Source organism: Hyperoodon ampullatus, assembly GCF_949752795.1.
Source record: "Hyperoodon ampullatus genome assembly, chromosome: 2".
In the NCBI taxonomy this organism is placed as follows: domain Eukaryota; kingdom Metazoa; phylum Chordata; class Mammalia; order Artiodactyla; family Ziphiidae; genus Hyperoodon; species Hyperoodon ampullatus.
The window spans coordinates 144752282-144767944 of record NC_136915.1 but is presented as its reverse complement, the minus strand read 5'-3'; the positions used below and the strand labels follow the sequence as shown (position 1 = coordinate 144767944).

Sequence of the window (15663 nt, the reverse complement as noted above, 5' to 3'; positions counted from 1 at the left end):
CTTCCTTCAGACTAGTGTTTCCCTGCACTTGCCTGTGTGGAAGTCATAAGATCAAAGGAGTGTGATGTGATCTTTTTGTAACTTCTCCTCCTTGGGTCCAAGGAAAAGCTGGTGGAGAGTAAAGCATTAATTGCGGCTCCCTGCAGCTCCTAGTCTTCTCGGAAACTCTGGGTTAATTCTGGGGTCAGGAACCTTGTTTGGCCAGGGGAAACAGTGCACATGTGTAGGTCTTGGGCTGGCTCCCTTTCTCAGCAGTGCTCCCCACCAAGTGCCCACCATTCCGTCCACCAACAGAAGAGACCTCTCCCCAGCCTCCCGTGATGAGGTCTGTGGAAGTCACAAACTGTAGGTCCAATCAACAAGGATGCTCTGACCTAACAAATACTCTCCCTCATGTGAGGTTTAAGGATTTGGTTTTGGAGCCCCAGAAGAAAAAAGTGCCTGCAGATTTGGTGTGGAGAAACCCTTCTGAGCAGGGCATTGAAAAGTTGAATTAGTGGCTGGAGGAGGACTGGACGCTGGACGTTCCAGGAGTGAACGCTGGAATTCCAGGTGGGAGCCTGTTTCTGGCCGCAGCCCGGGTCATGCCAGAGGCTAGAGGTAGAAGCCTGGGAGCCAGACACAGCTCAAGGGTGGACTGGATGCTCTCGAGAAAAGGCCAGCTAAGAGCTGTGAGCTCACTGAAGTTCGAAAACCGGCTCCCAGCCCCCACCCCTCCCTCCCCTCAATCTAGTAAAATTGATGCTCATCTCTGTAGTTTTGGAACATGATGGTAAGAATGGTGGTGCCTCGGGTTCTTGTGCTGGTCCTATCTCGGGCTTGTTTGCTTGCTTCCTTCTCAAACTACAGACAGGGCTTTGCATAGAGAAGTGGGCTGGTGGATCACTGTTCTGCAAAGATCCCATTGTGCGACTGGAGCAGGTTACCTTCTCTGAGCCTCAGTGTTCTCATCTGTCAAATAGGCATCTCGTTCCTTCTTTTCCTAATAACCAAACAAGTGTTCTTGTACTTTACCTTAAATAAAGGTACTTTAAAGATGCCAAGCCTTTCTGACATCACTTTTGTGCATAAATAAAAGTGAAAGAAAGAGAAAGGCATTGGCAATAACTTCCTCACAACTGGCACGGTGATTGTAGGACCATCCTGATTTCAGAGTTAGTAAAATGTGAAAAATACAACACCTGTGTACCTACCATCTTGCTTAAGAGACAGAACAATTCCCAGCAGCACTAACAGCCTTGTGTCCACCTCCTTGACCTAGCCTTTCCACCCTAGAGAAAACTGTCCTCAATTTTGTGTTTACTCTTCCCTCATTTTTAGCTACCGTTGTTTTAAACATGTACCCTATGCAATCTGTTGTTTGAGCTTGTTTCAGAATGGTTCCATGAGTGGAACTGTATCCCATTCTTTTGATGTTTTTAAAAATCATGAGAAGTTGATCTATGCTAATGTGTGTAGCTCATTTATTTTTCACTATTGAATATTCCAATCTCATCCTATCCTGCTGTATGAATTCTGCTGATGGAAATTTGGGCTGTTTCCCGTGTTTTGCTGTTAAGTTATTTTTGCTCTAAACATTCTCAGAGTTGTTTCTTAGAACATGTGTGTTTCTCCAGGGTATATACGTGGGCAGGGAACGGCTAAGTCTAGATGAGAGTGCTTGCTGTTCTGATTGCTAGCTAATACTGCCGCCCTTATTTCTGTCCACTGAATAGCCCGAGGGGACATGAGTCCTGTTCTGGCTCTGTTTACAGACCTTCAGGGGGAATAAGCGTTTATAAAAAGAATAGGGGGGATTCCCTGGTGGCGCAGTGGTTGAGAGTCCACCTGAGGATGCAGGGAACATGAGTTCGTGCCCCGGTCCTGGTAGATCCCACATGCCGCGGAGTGGCTGGGCCCGTGAGCCATGGCCGCTGTGCCTGCTCATCCGGAGCCTGTGCTCCGTGACGGGAGAGGCCACAACAGTGAGTGGCCCGCGTACCGCAAAAAACAAACAAACAAACAAACAAAAAACAGAAAGAATAGGGGGCTAGTGAAGGAGAGCTTCCCAGACCATAGTCTGACTTTGAGCCATGGCCCTGAGGGGCAAAGCCAGAAAGGAGTGGAAGCCAGATGGAAGCCAACTGCTGTTGGCGCTGAGCATGCGTGTGAGGTGGGGCTGCCCTTGCCTGGACACTGGGTCTCAGACTGTGGCACAGCTGACATCACAGAATCCACTGTGAGGCTACGGCTGTGCTTCGGGACCTAGAACTTCAGACAAAACACTGCGTGCATTCTCAGACTGTATGTTTTTTTATTTAAATTGCAGTAAGGAAGCTGAAATGGGCTCTCCAGGGGTATTTCCCAGAGCCCTGGTCCCCTTTGCAGCTCCCAGCTCTAGGTCCTATTGATGGGCTTCAACGGTCACTGGCTCCATGGTCTCAGATGTCACACCAGTGATTTCCAGCCCCTGGCCACTCTCTGCTGTCTCTGTGATGGCCTCCATTCGGGTCCCTTCCACTGGCTTCGCCAGGATGCTCCCATGTTTATTTCGTGACGAGGCCACTGTCTTTTTTGTGAGTCTGGCTCTCATATTCCTGAAGCAAGAGCTGATCCTGCTGAGTATGTTGGTGGTGGGACCCGAACGCGCTGGAGATAAGCTCCTGCCCGATCTGTGCGAGGTCTTGGACTCACTGGTGATGGGAGCACGGCTGATGCCTTTGGGAGCAGTGCCCTGCTCGCTGCCCCCTGGGCTGCCGTGGCCTTTGGCCTTTTGGTCATCTCTAGTGGCTCTGCGGCCGCCTGAGCCTGGGCCAGCTGCTTTGGGGATTGTCTTGCTCCCCGCTGCCTTGTGGTGGCTTTCCACGGAACTGCAGAGCGAGGGGCTCGTAAGAGCTCTGTCCTCTCCCCAGTGCTCCCTCCTCTCCCTTCTTCCCTTGTGGGCCTGGGACACTCTCTGTGAGCTGCCATCCTGTTCGCTCACTTTGCCTTCCTGTGGCAAGCTTGAGACGAGGGTCCCGTCATCGTCCTTGTCGGCTCTTCCTTTGACAGTCTTGCTGGTAGGTTCTGCTCCGACCACAGTCATGCCGGCCCCTGGGGAGAGGCTGGTGGACGTGCTGGAAGCATACTGTGGATTGTTCTCAGCACCTGCCAAGGCCGTTTTCCCGCTCCTCAGGGATGTTCTGGCAGTGTCCCCAGTGGCTATGTTGGTTTTGCTTCCTCCAGGCCCGTCGCTGGCTGTGGCTGCTATGGCCGTGCTCTGCTCTTCAGCGGCAGGAGACTTGATCACTGCTGAGCTCAAAGCACCCGCTGCGGTGCCTCCTGCCACCCCTGCTGTCTCCACCTTTGTCGTTGCCCGCGATGCGGACGCTTTGTCAAGCCCTGTAGTAGGTTTTGCTTTCGCAGTGGCCACATCGGGCATGGTATCGGGCTTGTGGGAGTCCAGTTGGATCCCTTCGCCCCCCGCAAAAGCTGCAGACGTGGCCCCGGCCACCTCAGGGCACGTGTGGAGGCTGCTGACGCTCACCTGGTCCTGACGCCCCTTTCCTTGGAAATCCTCCACGGCCGGGCTCCTCCCGTCCTCCTCCTCCTCGAACACAGGCACGCAGGTCATGTCCCAGACGGGAACGGCATAGGTGTTGCTTTCACTGTCCACTGGTGGTCGCAGGAGGTCAATCAGCTGTTCCCACTCGGCGAAGAGGTCTTCCCGCGCGTCCAGAGGTGGACAGAGCTGCAGGTAGAAGCAGCGGCCAGTGGCAAGCTTCACGCGCAGCTGTTGTTTCTCACGATTGTGAGTGGAGATCCTCACGAACTCCAAGGGAAGGAGCCTGGTGAGCTCTAAGGTCTTTGCAGCCTTGTGGCTCTTGCCCTTGGTGGCCGGGCTGCGCTCGGCGTGCTTTTCACAGCCGGTGGCCTGTCGGGCCAGCAGCATGATGTCTGGGAGCGGGAGGACGGGGCTGGTGGATGTGATGCCCATGGTCACCATGCCGCCCCAGTTGTGCACGTCAATCGCTTCTCCCCTCTTCGTGACCTGGATGAAGTCGCTCTCGAATATTGCTGCGTACTTGAATATGTGGTATTCGCCCTTGTGCAGTTGCTGCTGCAGCTTCCCCGTGGTGGTGTTGAACAGGTCCACCCAGGTGCTGCTCCGGGCCGTGTGATACGGGAGCAGAGAGTCCCCACTCATGGCTGTCTTTGATCACGACAGGCAGCGCGGTTAAGGCGGGTCCCTGGCTCTTCCCTCCCTCGGCCTCACTGGCCGAAGAGCGAGCCGCGATGCTCCTGCGTCACACAGGCGGCCCTACGGCAGGTCTTCCAAGCCCGCCCCACAGGCCCCCACGTTTGCCTCAGGGTCTCCCAGAGGCCGGGGTGTGAGTAGGGGCACAGATGATCACAGTGGGGACGCTGTAGGGCGCCTGGAGCCCAGGCTGACTCTCTTCAAGTGTGTCGAGAGGTACGGTAGGCTCCCCCTCCGCCTCACCTCACTTCTGCTTCTGGGTTTTTATCTCCCCAAGAGGCCGTGGTGAACTTCCGTCCTAGCGAGAGAAGTAACCACTTTGTCAGCCTAACCCCCTGGCACAGCCTATTTATCCTCTGATGCCCTTTGTGACCTATCAGTGTCACAAAGCCCTTTGTGACCTATCACTGTCACAAAGCCCTTTGCCTCATCCCCCAGCTGCCCCCTCAGGGCAGGGCCCCCATCCTCTCCCAAACACCCCACTGCCCCCGCGGAGGACAGGCCCATCCTGCCAGGGACTCAGGTGCGTTACCAAAATAAAAATGTCTTCAAGTGGGAAAGTTTTGTGTGGGTCCTTTTTCTTTTCCTCCCCCAAATTCAGCTACTGGATGAAATCTATAGGAATGTAAGATGATGGGATCAATTTGAACCATTTAAGCTCGTGGTTTAATTGTATCGAATAAGGCAGAGTTGGCAGTGGCGGTCCTTAGTCTGTCCTTTCATAAAATCTCAGTAAACGTGGACGATGGTGAGTGCCAATTCCCCTGTGAAGCCTTCCCTAACCCAGAACTCCTTCCCATGCCCCAGACCCCCTCCTCTGAATAGATCCAGTCCCCAAACACACGCCTCTCATTGTATTTGTCACTCAGAGTTGTGATCATTACTCGTGCTGTCCTGTCTCCTCCACCATCTGTGTACCTCTGTGCGGGACCGGGGTGGCACACTGTCTGAAAGTTGTTGCACCGAGGTAGCTCCCTCTCTGCACCATCACCTGCCACCTTGAGCCAGTCCTTTAAATGCTCTGAACTTCCGTTTGCTTATCTGCAAAATGGAAAGACGTGAGAATCGGAAGGGGGCACACACATTCAAGAACTTTATAAACAGCTAAGGGCTATGCACGTGTTTTTTTTTGTTTTCTTTTTTCTGTAAATTTATTTTATCATTTATTTTTGGCTTCTCTTGTTGGGGAGCACGGGCTCTAGGCGTGCGGGCCTCGGTAGTTGTGGCGCACGGGCTTAGTTGCTCCGTGGCATGTGGGATCTTCCTGTACCAGGGCTCGAACCCGGGTCCCCTGCGTCGGCAGGCGGATTCTTAACCACTGCGCCACCAGCGAAGTCCCTATGCACGTGTTTTTAATGCATTTTCTTCCTTCAGACTAGTGTTTCCCTGCACTTGCCTGTGTGGAAGTCATAAGATCAAAGGAGTGTGATGTGATCTTTTTGTAACTTCTCCTCCTTGGGTCCAAGGAAAAGCTGGTGGAGAGTAAAGCATTAATTGCGGCTCCCTGCAGCTCCTAGTCTTCTCGGAAACTCTGGGTTAATTCTGGGGTCAGGAACCTTGTTTGGCCAGGGGAAACAGTGCACATGTGTAGGTCTTGGGCTGGCTCCCTTTCTCAGCAGTGCTCCCCACCAAGTGCCCACCATTCCGTCCACCAACAGAAGAGACCTCTCCCCAGCCTCCCGTGATGAGGTCTGTGGAAGTCACAAACTGTAGGTCCAATCAACAAGGATGCTCTGACCTAACAAATACTCTCCCTCATGTGAGGTTTAAGGATTTGGTTTTGGAGCCCCAGAAGAAAAAAGTGCCTGCAGATTTGGTGTGGAGAAACCCTTCTGAGCAGGGCATTGAAAAGTTGAATTAGTGGCTGGAGGAGGACTGGACGCTGGACGTTCCAGGAGTGAACGCTGGAATTCCAGGTGGGAGCCTGTTTCTGGCCGCAGCCCGGGTCATGCCAGAGGCTAGAGGTAGAAGACTGGGAGCCAGACACAGCTCAAGGGTGGACTGGATGCTCTCGAGAAAAGGCCAGCTAAGAGCTGTGAGCTCACTGAAGTTCGAAAACCGGCTCCCAGCCCCCACCCCTCCCTCCCCTCAATCTAGTAAAATTGATGCTCATCTCTGTAGTTTTGGAACATGATGGTAAGAATGGTGGTGCCTCGGGTTCTTGTGCTGGTCCTATCTCGGGCTTGTTTGCTTGCTTCCTTCTCAAACTACAGACAGGGCTTTGCATAGAGAAGTGGGCTGGTGGATCACTGTTCTGCAAAGATCCCATTGTGCGACTGGAGCAGGTTACCTTCTCTGAGCCTCAGTGTTCTCATCTGTCAAATAGGCATCTCGTTCCTTCTTTTCCTAATAACCAAACAAGTGTTCTTGTACTTTACCTTAAATAAAGGTACTTTAAAGATGCCAAGCCTTTCTGACATCACTTTTGTGCATAAATAAAAGTGAAAGAAAGAGAAAGGCATTGGCAATAACTTCATCACAACTGCCACGGTGATTGTAGGACCATCCTGATTTCAGAGTTAGTAAAATGTGAAAAATACAACACCTGTGTACCTACCATCTTGCTTAAGAGACAGAACAATTCCCAGCAGCACTAACAGCCTTGTGTCCACCTCCTTGACCTAGCCTTTCCACCCTAGAGAAAACTGTCCTCAATTTTGTGTTTACTCTTCCCTCATTTTTAGCTACCGTTGTTTTAAACATGTACCCTATGCAATCTGTTGTTTGAGCTTGTTTCAGAATGGTTCCATGAGTGGAACTGTATCCCATTCTTTTGATGTTTTTAAAAATCATGAGAAGTTGATCTATGCTAATGTGTGTAGCTCATTTATTTTTCACTATTGAATATTCCAATCTCATCCTATCCTGCTGTATGAATTCTGCTGATGGAAATTTGGGCTGTTTCCCGTGTTTTGCTCTTAAGTTATTTTTGCTCTAAACATTCTCAGAGTTGTTTCTTAGAACATGTGTGTTTCTCCAGGGTATATACGTGGGCAGGGAACGGCTAAGTCTAGATGAGAGTGCTTGCTGTTCTGATTGCTAGCTAATACTGCCGCCCTTATTTCTGTCCACTGAATAGCCCGAGGGGACATGAGTCCTGTTCTGGCTCTGTTTACAGACCTTCAGGGGGAATGAGCGTTTATAAAAAGAATAGGGGGGATTCCCTGGTGGCGCAGTGGTTGAGAGTCCACCTGAGGATGCAGGGAACATGAGTTCGTGCCCCGGTCCTGGTAGATCCCACATGCCGCGGAGCGGCTGGGCCCGTGAGCCATGGCCGCTGGGCCTGCTCGTCCGGAGCCTGTGCTCCGTGACGGGAGAGGCCACAACAGTGAGTGGCCCGCGTACCGCAAAAAACAAACAAACAAACAAAAAACAGAAAGAATAGGGGGCTAGTGAAGGAGAGCTTCCCAGACCATAGTCTGACTTTGAGCCATGGCCCTGAGGGGCAAAGCCAGAAAGGAGTGGAAGCCAGATGGAAGCCAACTGCTGTTGGCGCTGAGCATGCGTGTGAGGTGGGGCTGCCCTTGCCTGGACACTGGGTCTCAGACTGTGGCACAGCTGACATCACAGAATCCACTGTGAGGCTACGGCTGTGCTTCGGGACCTAGAACTTCAGACAAAACACTGCGTGCATTCTCAGACTGTATGTTTTTTTATTTAAATTGCAGTAAGGAAGCTGAAATGGGCTCTCCAGGGGTATTTCCCAGAGCCCTGGTCCCCTTTGCAGCTCCCAGCTCTAGGTCCTATTGATGGGCTTCAACGGTCACTGGCTCCATGGTCTCAGATGTCACACCAGTGATTTCCAGCCCCTGGCCACTCTCTGCTGTCTCTGTGATGGCCTCCATTCGGGTCCCTTCCACTGGCTTCGCCAGGATGCTCCCATGTTTATTTCGTGACGAGGCCACTGTCTTTTTTGTGAGTCTGGCTCTCATATTCCTGAAGCAAGAGCTGATCCTGCTGAGTATGTTGGTGGTGGGACCCGAACGCGCTGGAGATAAGCTCCTGCCCGATCTGTGCGAGGTCTTGGACTCACTGGTGATGGGAGCACGGCTGATGCCTTTGGGAGCAGTGCCCTGCTCGCTGCCCCCCGGGCTGCCGTGGCCTTTGGCCTTTTGGTCATCTCTAGTGGCTCTGCGGCCGCCTGAGCCTGGGCCAGCTGCTTTGGGGATTGTCTTGCTCCCCGCTGCCTTGTGGTGGCTTTCCATGGAACTGCAGAGCGAGGGGCTCGTAAGAGCTCTGTCCTCTCCCCAGTGCTCCCTCCTCTCCCTTCTTCCCTTGTGGGCCTGGGACACTCTCTGTGAGCTGCCATCCTGTTCGCTCACTTTGCCTTCCTGTGGCAAGCTTGAGACGAGGGTCCCGTCATCGTCCTTGTCGGCTCTTCCTTTGACAGTCTTGCTGGTAGGTTCTGCTCCGACCACAGTCATGCCGGCCCCTGGGGAGAGGCTGGTGGACGTGCTGGAAGCATACTGTGGATTGTTCTCAGCACCTGCCAAGGCCGTTTTCCCGCTCCTCAGGGATGTTCTGGCAGTGTCCCCAGTGGCTATGTTGGTTTTGCTTCCTCCAGGCCCGTCGCTGGCTGTGGCTGCTATGGCCGTGCTCTGCTCTTCAGCGGCAGGAGACTTGATCACTGCCGAGCTCAAAGCACCCGCTGCGGTGCCTCCTGCCACCCCTGCTGTCTCCACCTTTGTCGTTGCCCGCGATGCAGACGCTTTGTCAAGCCCTGTAGTAGGTTTTGCTTTCGCAGTGGCCACATCGGGCATGGTATCGGGCTTGTGGGAGTCCAGTTGGATCCCTTCGCCCCCCGCAAAAGCTGCAGACGTGGCCCCGGCCACCTCAGGGCACGTGTGGAGGCTGCTGACGCTCACCTGGTCCTGACGCCTCTTTCCTTGGAAATCCTCCACGGCCGGGCTCCTCCCGTCCTCCTCCTCCTCGAACACAGGCACGCAGGTCATGTCCCAGACGGGAACGGCATAGGTGTTGCTTTCACTGTCCACTGGTGGTCGCAGGAGGTCAATCAGCTGTTCCCACTCGGCGAAGAGGTCTTCCCGCGCGTCCAGAGGGGGACAGAGCTGCAGGTAGAAGCAGCGGCCAGTGGCAAGCTTCACGCGCAGCTGTTGTTTCTCACGATTGTGAGTGGAGATCCTCACGAACTCCAAGGGAAGGAGCCTGGTGAGCTCTAAGGTCTTTGCAGCCTTGTGGCTCTTGCCCTTGGTGGCCGGGCTGCGCTCGGCGTGCTTTTCACAGCCGGTGGCCCGTCGGGCCAGCAGCATGATGTCTGGGAGCGGGAGGACGGGGCTGGTGGATGTGATGCCCATGGTCACCATGCCGCCCCAGTTGTGCACGTCAATCGCTTCTCCCCTCTTCGTGACCTGGATGAAGTCGCTCTCGAATATTGCTGCGTACTTGAATATGTGGTATTCGCCCTTGTGCAGTTGCTGCTGCAGCTTCCCCGTGGTGGTGTTGAACAGGTCCACCCAGGTGCTGCTCCGGGCCGTGTGATACGGGAGCAGAGAGTCCCCACTCATGGCTGTCTTTGATCACGACAGGCAGCGCGGTTAAGGCGGGTCCCAGGCTCTTCCCTCCCTCGGCCTCACTGGCCGAAGAGCGAGCCGCGATGCTCCTGCGTCACACAGGCGGCCCTACGGCAGGTCTTCCAAGCCCGCCCCACAGGCCCCCACGTTTGCCTCAGGGTCTCCCAGAGGCCGGGGTGTGAGTAGGGGCACAGATGATCACAGTGGGGACGCTGTAGGGCGCCTGGAGCCCAGGCTGACTCTCTTCAAGTGTGTCGAGAGGTACGGTAGGCTCCCCCTCCGCCTCACCTCACTTCTGCTTCTGGGTTTTTATCTCCCCAAGAGGCCGTGGTGAACTTCCGTCCTAGCGAGAGAAGTAACCACTTTGTCAGCCTAACCCCCTGGCACAGCCTATTTATCCTCTGATGCCCTTTGTGACCTATCAGTGTCACAAAGCCCTTTGTGACCTATCACTGTCACAAAGCCCTTTGCCTCATCCCCCAGCTGCCCCCTCAGGGCAGGGCCCCCATCCTCTCCCAAACACCCCACTGCCCCCGCGGAGGACAGGCCCATCCTGCCAGGGACTCAGGTGCGTTACCAAAATAAAAATGTCTTCAAGTGGGAAAGTTTTGTGTGGGTCCTTTTTCTTTTCCTCCCCCAAATTCAGCTACTGGATGAAATCTATAGGAATGTAAGATGATGGGATCAATTTGAACCATTTAAGCTCGTGGTTTAATTGTATCGAATAAGGCAGAGTTGGCAGTGGCGGTCCTTAGTCTGTCCTTTCATAAAATCTCAGTAAACGTGGACGATGGTGAGTGCCAATTCCCCTGTGAAGCCTTCCCTAACCCAGAACTCCTTCCCATGCCCCAGACCCCCTCCTCTGAATAGATCCAGTCCCCAAACACACGCCTCTCATTGTATTTGTCACTCAGAGTTGTGATCATTACTCGTGCTGTCCTGTCTCCTCCACCATCTGTGTACCTCTGTGCGGGACCGGGGTGGCACACTGTCTGAAAGTTGTTGCACCGAGGTAGCTCCCTCTCTGCACCATCACCTGCCACCTTGAGCCAGTCCTTTAAATGCTCTGAACTTCCGTTTGCTTATCTGCAAAATGGAAAGACGTGAGAATCGGAAGGGGGCACACACATTCAAGAACTTTATAAACAGCTAAGGGCTATGCACGTGTTTTTTTTGTTTTCTTTTTTCTGTAAATTTATTTTATCATTTATTTTTGGCTTCTCTTGTTGGGGAGCACGGGCTCTAGGCGTGCGGGCCTCGGTAGTTGTGGCGCACGGGCTTAGTTGCTCCGTGGCATGTGGGATCTTCCTGTACCAGGGCTCGAACCCGGGTCCCCTGCGTCGGCAGGCGGATTCTTAACCACTGCGCCACCAGCGAAGTCCCTATGCACGTGTTTTTAATGCATTTTCTTCCTTCAGACTAGTGTTTCCCTGCACTTGCCTGTGTGGAAGTCATAAGATCAAAGGAGTGTGATGTGATCTTTTTGTAACTTCTCCTCCTTGGGTCCAAGGAAAAGCTGGTGGAGAGTAAAGCATTAATTGCGGCTCCCTGCAGCTCCTAGTCTTCTCGGAAACTCTGGGTTAATTCTGGGGTCAGGAACCTTGTTTGGCCAGGGGAAACAGTGCACATGTGTAGGTCTTGGGCTGGCTCCCTTTCTCAGCAGTGCTCCCCACCAAGTGCCCACCATTCCGTCCACCAACAGAAGAGACCTCTCCCCAGCCTCCCGTGATGAGGTCTGTGGAAGTCACAAACTGTAGGTCCAATCAACAAGGATGCTCTGACCTAACAAATACTCTCCCTCATGTGAGGTTTAAGGATTTGGTTTTGGAGCCCCAGAAGAAAAAAGTGCCTGCAGATTTGGTGTGGAGAAACCCTTCTGAGCAGGGCATTCAAAAGTTGAATTAGTGGCTGGAGGAGGACTGGACGCTGGACGTTCCAGGAGTGAACGCTGGAATTCCAGGTGGGAGCCTGTTTCTGGCCGCAGCCCGGGTCATGCCAGAGGCTAGAGGTAGAAGCCTGGGAGCCAGACACAGCTCAAGGGTGGACTGGATGCTCTCGAGAAAAGGCCAGCTAAGAGCTGTGAGCTCACTGAAGTTCGAAAACCGGCTCCCAGCCCCCACCCCTCCCTCCCCTCAATCTAGTAAAATTGATGCTCATCTCTGTAGTTTTGGAACATGATGGTAAGAATGGTGGTGCCTCGGGTTCTTGTGCTGGTCCTATCTCGGGCTTGTTTGCTTGCTTCCTTCTCAAACTACAGACAGGGCTTTGCATAGAGAAGTGGGCTGGTGGATCACTGTTCTGCAAAGATCCCATTGTGCGACTGGAGCAGGTTACCTTCTCTGAGCCTCAGTGTTCTCATCTGTAAAATAGGCATATCGTTCCTTCTTTTCCTAATAACCAAACAAGTGTTCTTGTACTTTACCTTAAATAAAGGTACTTTAAAGATGCCAAGCCTTTCTGACATCACTTTTGTGCATAAATAAAAGTGAAAGAAAGAGAAAGGCATTGGCAATAACTTCATCACAACTGCCACGGTGATTGTAGGACCATCCTGATTTCAGAGTTAGTAAAATGTGAAAAATACAACACCTGTGTACCTACCATCTTGCTTAAGAGACAGAACAATTCCCAGCAGCACTAACAGCCTTGTGTCCACCTCCTTGACCTAGCCTTTCCACCCTAGAGAAAACTGTCCTCAATTTTGTGTTTACTCTTCCCTCATTTTTAGCTACCGTTGTTTTAAACATGTACCCTATGCAATCTGTTGTTTGAGCTTGTTTCAGAATGGTTCCATGAGTGGAACTGTATCCCATTCTTTTGATGTTTTTAAAAATCATGAGAAGTTGATCTATGCTAATGTGTGTAGCTCATTTATTTTTCACTATTGAATATTCCAATCTCATCCTATCCTGCTGTATGAATTCTGCTGATGGAAATTTGGGCTGTTTCCCGTGTTTTGCTGTTAAGTTATTTTTGCTCTAAACATTCTCAGAGTTGTTTCTTAGAACATGTGTGTTTCTCCAGGGTATATACGTGGGCAGGGAACGGCTAAGTCTAGATGAGAGTGCTTGCTGTTCTGATTGCTAGCTAATACTGCCGCCCTTATTTCTGTCCACTGAATAGCCCGAGGGGACATGAGTCCTGTTCTGGCTCTGTTTACAGACCTTCAGGGGGAATAAGCGTTTATAAAAAGAATAGGGGGGATTCCCTGGTGGCGCAGTGGTTGAGAGTCCACCTGAGGATGCAGGGAACATGAGTTCGTGCCCCGGTCCTGGTAGATCCCACATGCCGCGGAGTGGCTGGGCCCGTGAGCCATGGCCGCTGTGCCTGCTCATCCGGAGCCTGTGCTCCGTGACGGGAGAGGCCACAACAGTGAGTGGCCCGCGTACCGCAAAAAACAAACAAACAAACAAACAAAAAACAGAAAGAATAGGGGGCTAGTGAAGGAGAGCTTCCCAGACCATAGTCTGACTTTGAGCCATGGCCCTGAGGGGCAAAGCCAGAAAGGAGTGGAAGCCAGATGGAAGCCAACTGCTGTTGGCGCTGAGCATGCGTGTGAGGTGGGGCTGCCCTTGCCTGGACACTGGGTCTCAGACTGTGGCACAGCTGACATCACAGAATCCACTGTGAGGCTACGGCTGTGCTTCGGGACCTAGAACTTCAGACAAAACACTGCGTGCATTCTCAGACTGTATGTTTTTTTATTTAAATTGCAGTAAGGAAGCTGAAATGGGCTCTCCAGGGGTATTTCCCAGAGCCCTGGTCCCCTTTGCAGCTCCCAGCTCTAGGTCCTATTGATGGGCTTCAACGGTCACTGGCTCCATGGTCTCAGATGTCACACCAGTGATTTCCAGCCCCTGGCCACTCTCTGCTGTCTCTGTGATGGCCTCCATTCGGGTCCCTTCCACTGGCTTCGCCAGGATGCTCCCATGTTTATTTCGTGACGAGGCCACTGTCTTTTTTGTGAGTCTGGCTCTCATATTCCTGAAGCAAGAGCTGATCCTGCTGAGTATGTTGGTGGTGGGACCCGAACGCGCTGGAGATAAGCTCCTGCCCGATCTGTGCGAGGTCTTGGACTCACTGGTGATGGGAGCACGGCTGATGCCTTTGGGAGCAGTGCCCTGCTCGCTGCCCCCTGGGCTGCCGTGGCCTTTGGCCTTTTGGTCATCTCTAGTGGCTCTGCGGCCGCCTGAGCCTGGGCCAGCTGCTTTGGGGATTGTCTTGCTCCCCGCTGCCTTGTGGTGGCTTTCCACGGAACTGCAGAGCGAGGGGCTCGTAAGAGCTCTGTCCTCTCCCCAGTGCTCCCTCCTCTCCCTTCTTCCCTTGTGGGCCTGGGACACTCTCTGTGAGCTGCCATCCTGTTCGCTCACTTTGCCTTCCTGTGGCAAGCTTGAGACGAGGGTCCCGTCATCGTCCTTGTCGGCTCTTCCTTTGACAGTCTTGCTGGTAGGTTCTGCTCCGACCACAGTCATGCCGGCCCCTGGGGAGAGGCTGGTGGACGTGCTGGAAGCATACTGTGGATTGTTCTCAGCACCTGCCAAGGCCGTTTTCCCGCTCCTCAGGGATGTTCTGGCAGTGTCCCCAGTGGCTATGTTGGTTTTGCTTCCTCCAGGCCCGTCGCTGGCTGTGGCTGCTATGGCCGTGCTCTGCTCTTCAGCGGCAGGAGACTTGATCACTGCTGAGCTCAAAGCACCCGCTGCGGTGCCTCCTGCCACCCCTGCTGTCTCCACCTTTGTCGTTGCCCGCGATGCGGACGCTTTGTCAAGCCCTGTAGTAGGTTTTGCTTTCGCAGTGGCCACATCGGGCATGGTATCGGGCTTGTGGGAGTCCAGTTGGATCCCTTCGCCCCCCGCAAAAGCTGCAGACGTGGCCCCGGCCACCTCAGGGCACGTGTGGAGGCTGCTGACGCTCACCTGGTCCTGACGCCCCTTTCCTTGGAAATCCTCCACGGCCGGGCTCCTCCCGTCCTCCTCCTCCTCGAACACAGGCACGCAGGTCATGTCCCAGACGGGAACGGCATAGGTGTTGCTTTCACTGTCCACTGGTGGTCGCAGGAGGTCAATCAGCTGTTCCCACTCGGCGAAGAGGTCTTCCCGCGCGTCCAGAGGTGGACAGAGCTGCAGGTAGAAGCAGCGGCCAGTGGCAAGCTTCACGCGCAGCTGTTGTTTCTCACGATTGTGAGTGGAGATCCTCACGAACTCCAAGGGAAGGAGCCTGGTGAGCTCTAAGGTCTTTGCAGCCTTGTGGCTCTTGCCCTTGGTGGCCGGGCTGCGCTCGGCGTGCTTTTCACAGCCGGTGGCCTGTCGGGCCAGCAGCATGATGTCTGGGAGCGGGAGGACGGGGCTGGTGGATGTGATGCCCATGGTCACCATGCCGCCCCAGTTGTGCACGTCAATCGCTTCTCCCCTCTTCGTGACCTGGATGAAGTCGCTCTCGAATATTGCTGCGTACTTGAATATGTGGTATTCGCCCTTGTGCAGTTGCTGCTGCAGCTTCCCCGTGGTGGTGTTGAACAGGTCCACCCAGGTGCTGCTCCGGGCCGTGTGATACGGGAGCAGAGAGTCCCCACTCATGGCTGTCTTTGATCACGACAGGCAGCGCGGTTAAGGCGGGTCCCTGGCTCTTCCCTCCCTCGGCCTCACTGGCCGAAGAGCGAGCCGCGATGCTCCTGCGTCACACAGGCGGCCCTACGGCAGGTCTTCCAAGCCCGCCCCACAGGCCCCCACGTTTGCCTCAGGGTCTCCCAGAGGCCGGGGTGTGAGTAGGGGCACAGATGATCACAGTGGGGATGCTGTAGGGCGCCTGGAGCCCAGGCTGACTCTCTTCAAGTGTGTCGAGAGGTACGGTAGGCTCCCCCTCCGCCTCACCTCACTTCTGCTTCTGGGTTTTTATCTCCCCAAGAGGCCGTGGTGAACT

At 53.8% G+C, this 15663-nt stretch overlaps 3 protein-coding genes across 3 annotated transcripts; all 3 read right to left on the bottom strand.

The window, feature by feature from the left end:
* Positions 1 to 2383: 2383 nt before the first annotated feature.
* LOC307066016 (Golgi-associated RAB2 interactor protein 4-like) lies at positions 2384 to 4165 on the bottom strand (the record flags this gene model as incomplete). Its single annotated transcript, XM_079723062.1, has 2 exons — positions 2384 to 3094; positions 3422 to 4165. The coding sequence occupies 2 exons, from the start codon at positions 4163 to 4165 to the stop codon at positions 2384 to 2386; spliced, it is 1455 nt and encodes a 484-aa protein (XP_079579188.1).
* Positions 4166 to 8929: 4764 nt separating this feature from the next.
* On the bottom strand, positions 8930 to 9741 carry LOC307066006 (Golgi-associated RAB2 interactor protein 4-like; the record flags this gene model as incomplete). The annotated part of the gene is made up of 2 exons (XM_079723049.1): positions 8930 to 8936; positions 8987 to 9741. 2 exons carry the CDS (start codon positions 9739 to 9741, stop codon positions 8930 to 8932), a joined length of 762 nt encoding a protein of 253 aa, XP_079579175.1.
* A 3797-nt stretch (positions 9742 to 13538) lies between these two features.
* On the bottom strand, positions 13539 to 15320 carry LOC307065998 (Golgi-associated RAB2 interactor protein 4-like; the record flags this gene model as incomplete). Its single annotated transcript, XM_079723036.1, has 2 exons — positions 13539 to 14249; positions 14544 to 15320. 2 exons carry the CDS (start codon positions 15318 to 15320, stop codon positions 13539 to 13541), a joined length of 1488 nt encoding a protein of 495 aa, XP_079579162.1.
* Positions 15321 to 15663: the final 343 nt, after the last annotated feature.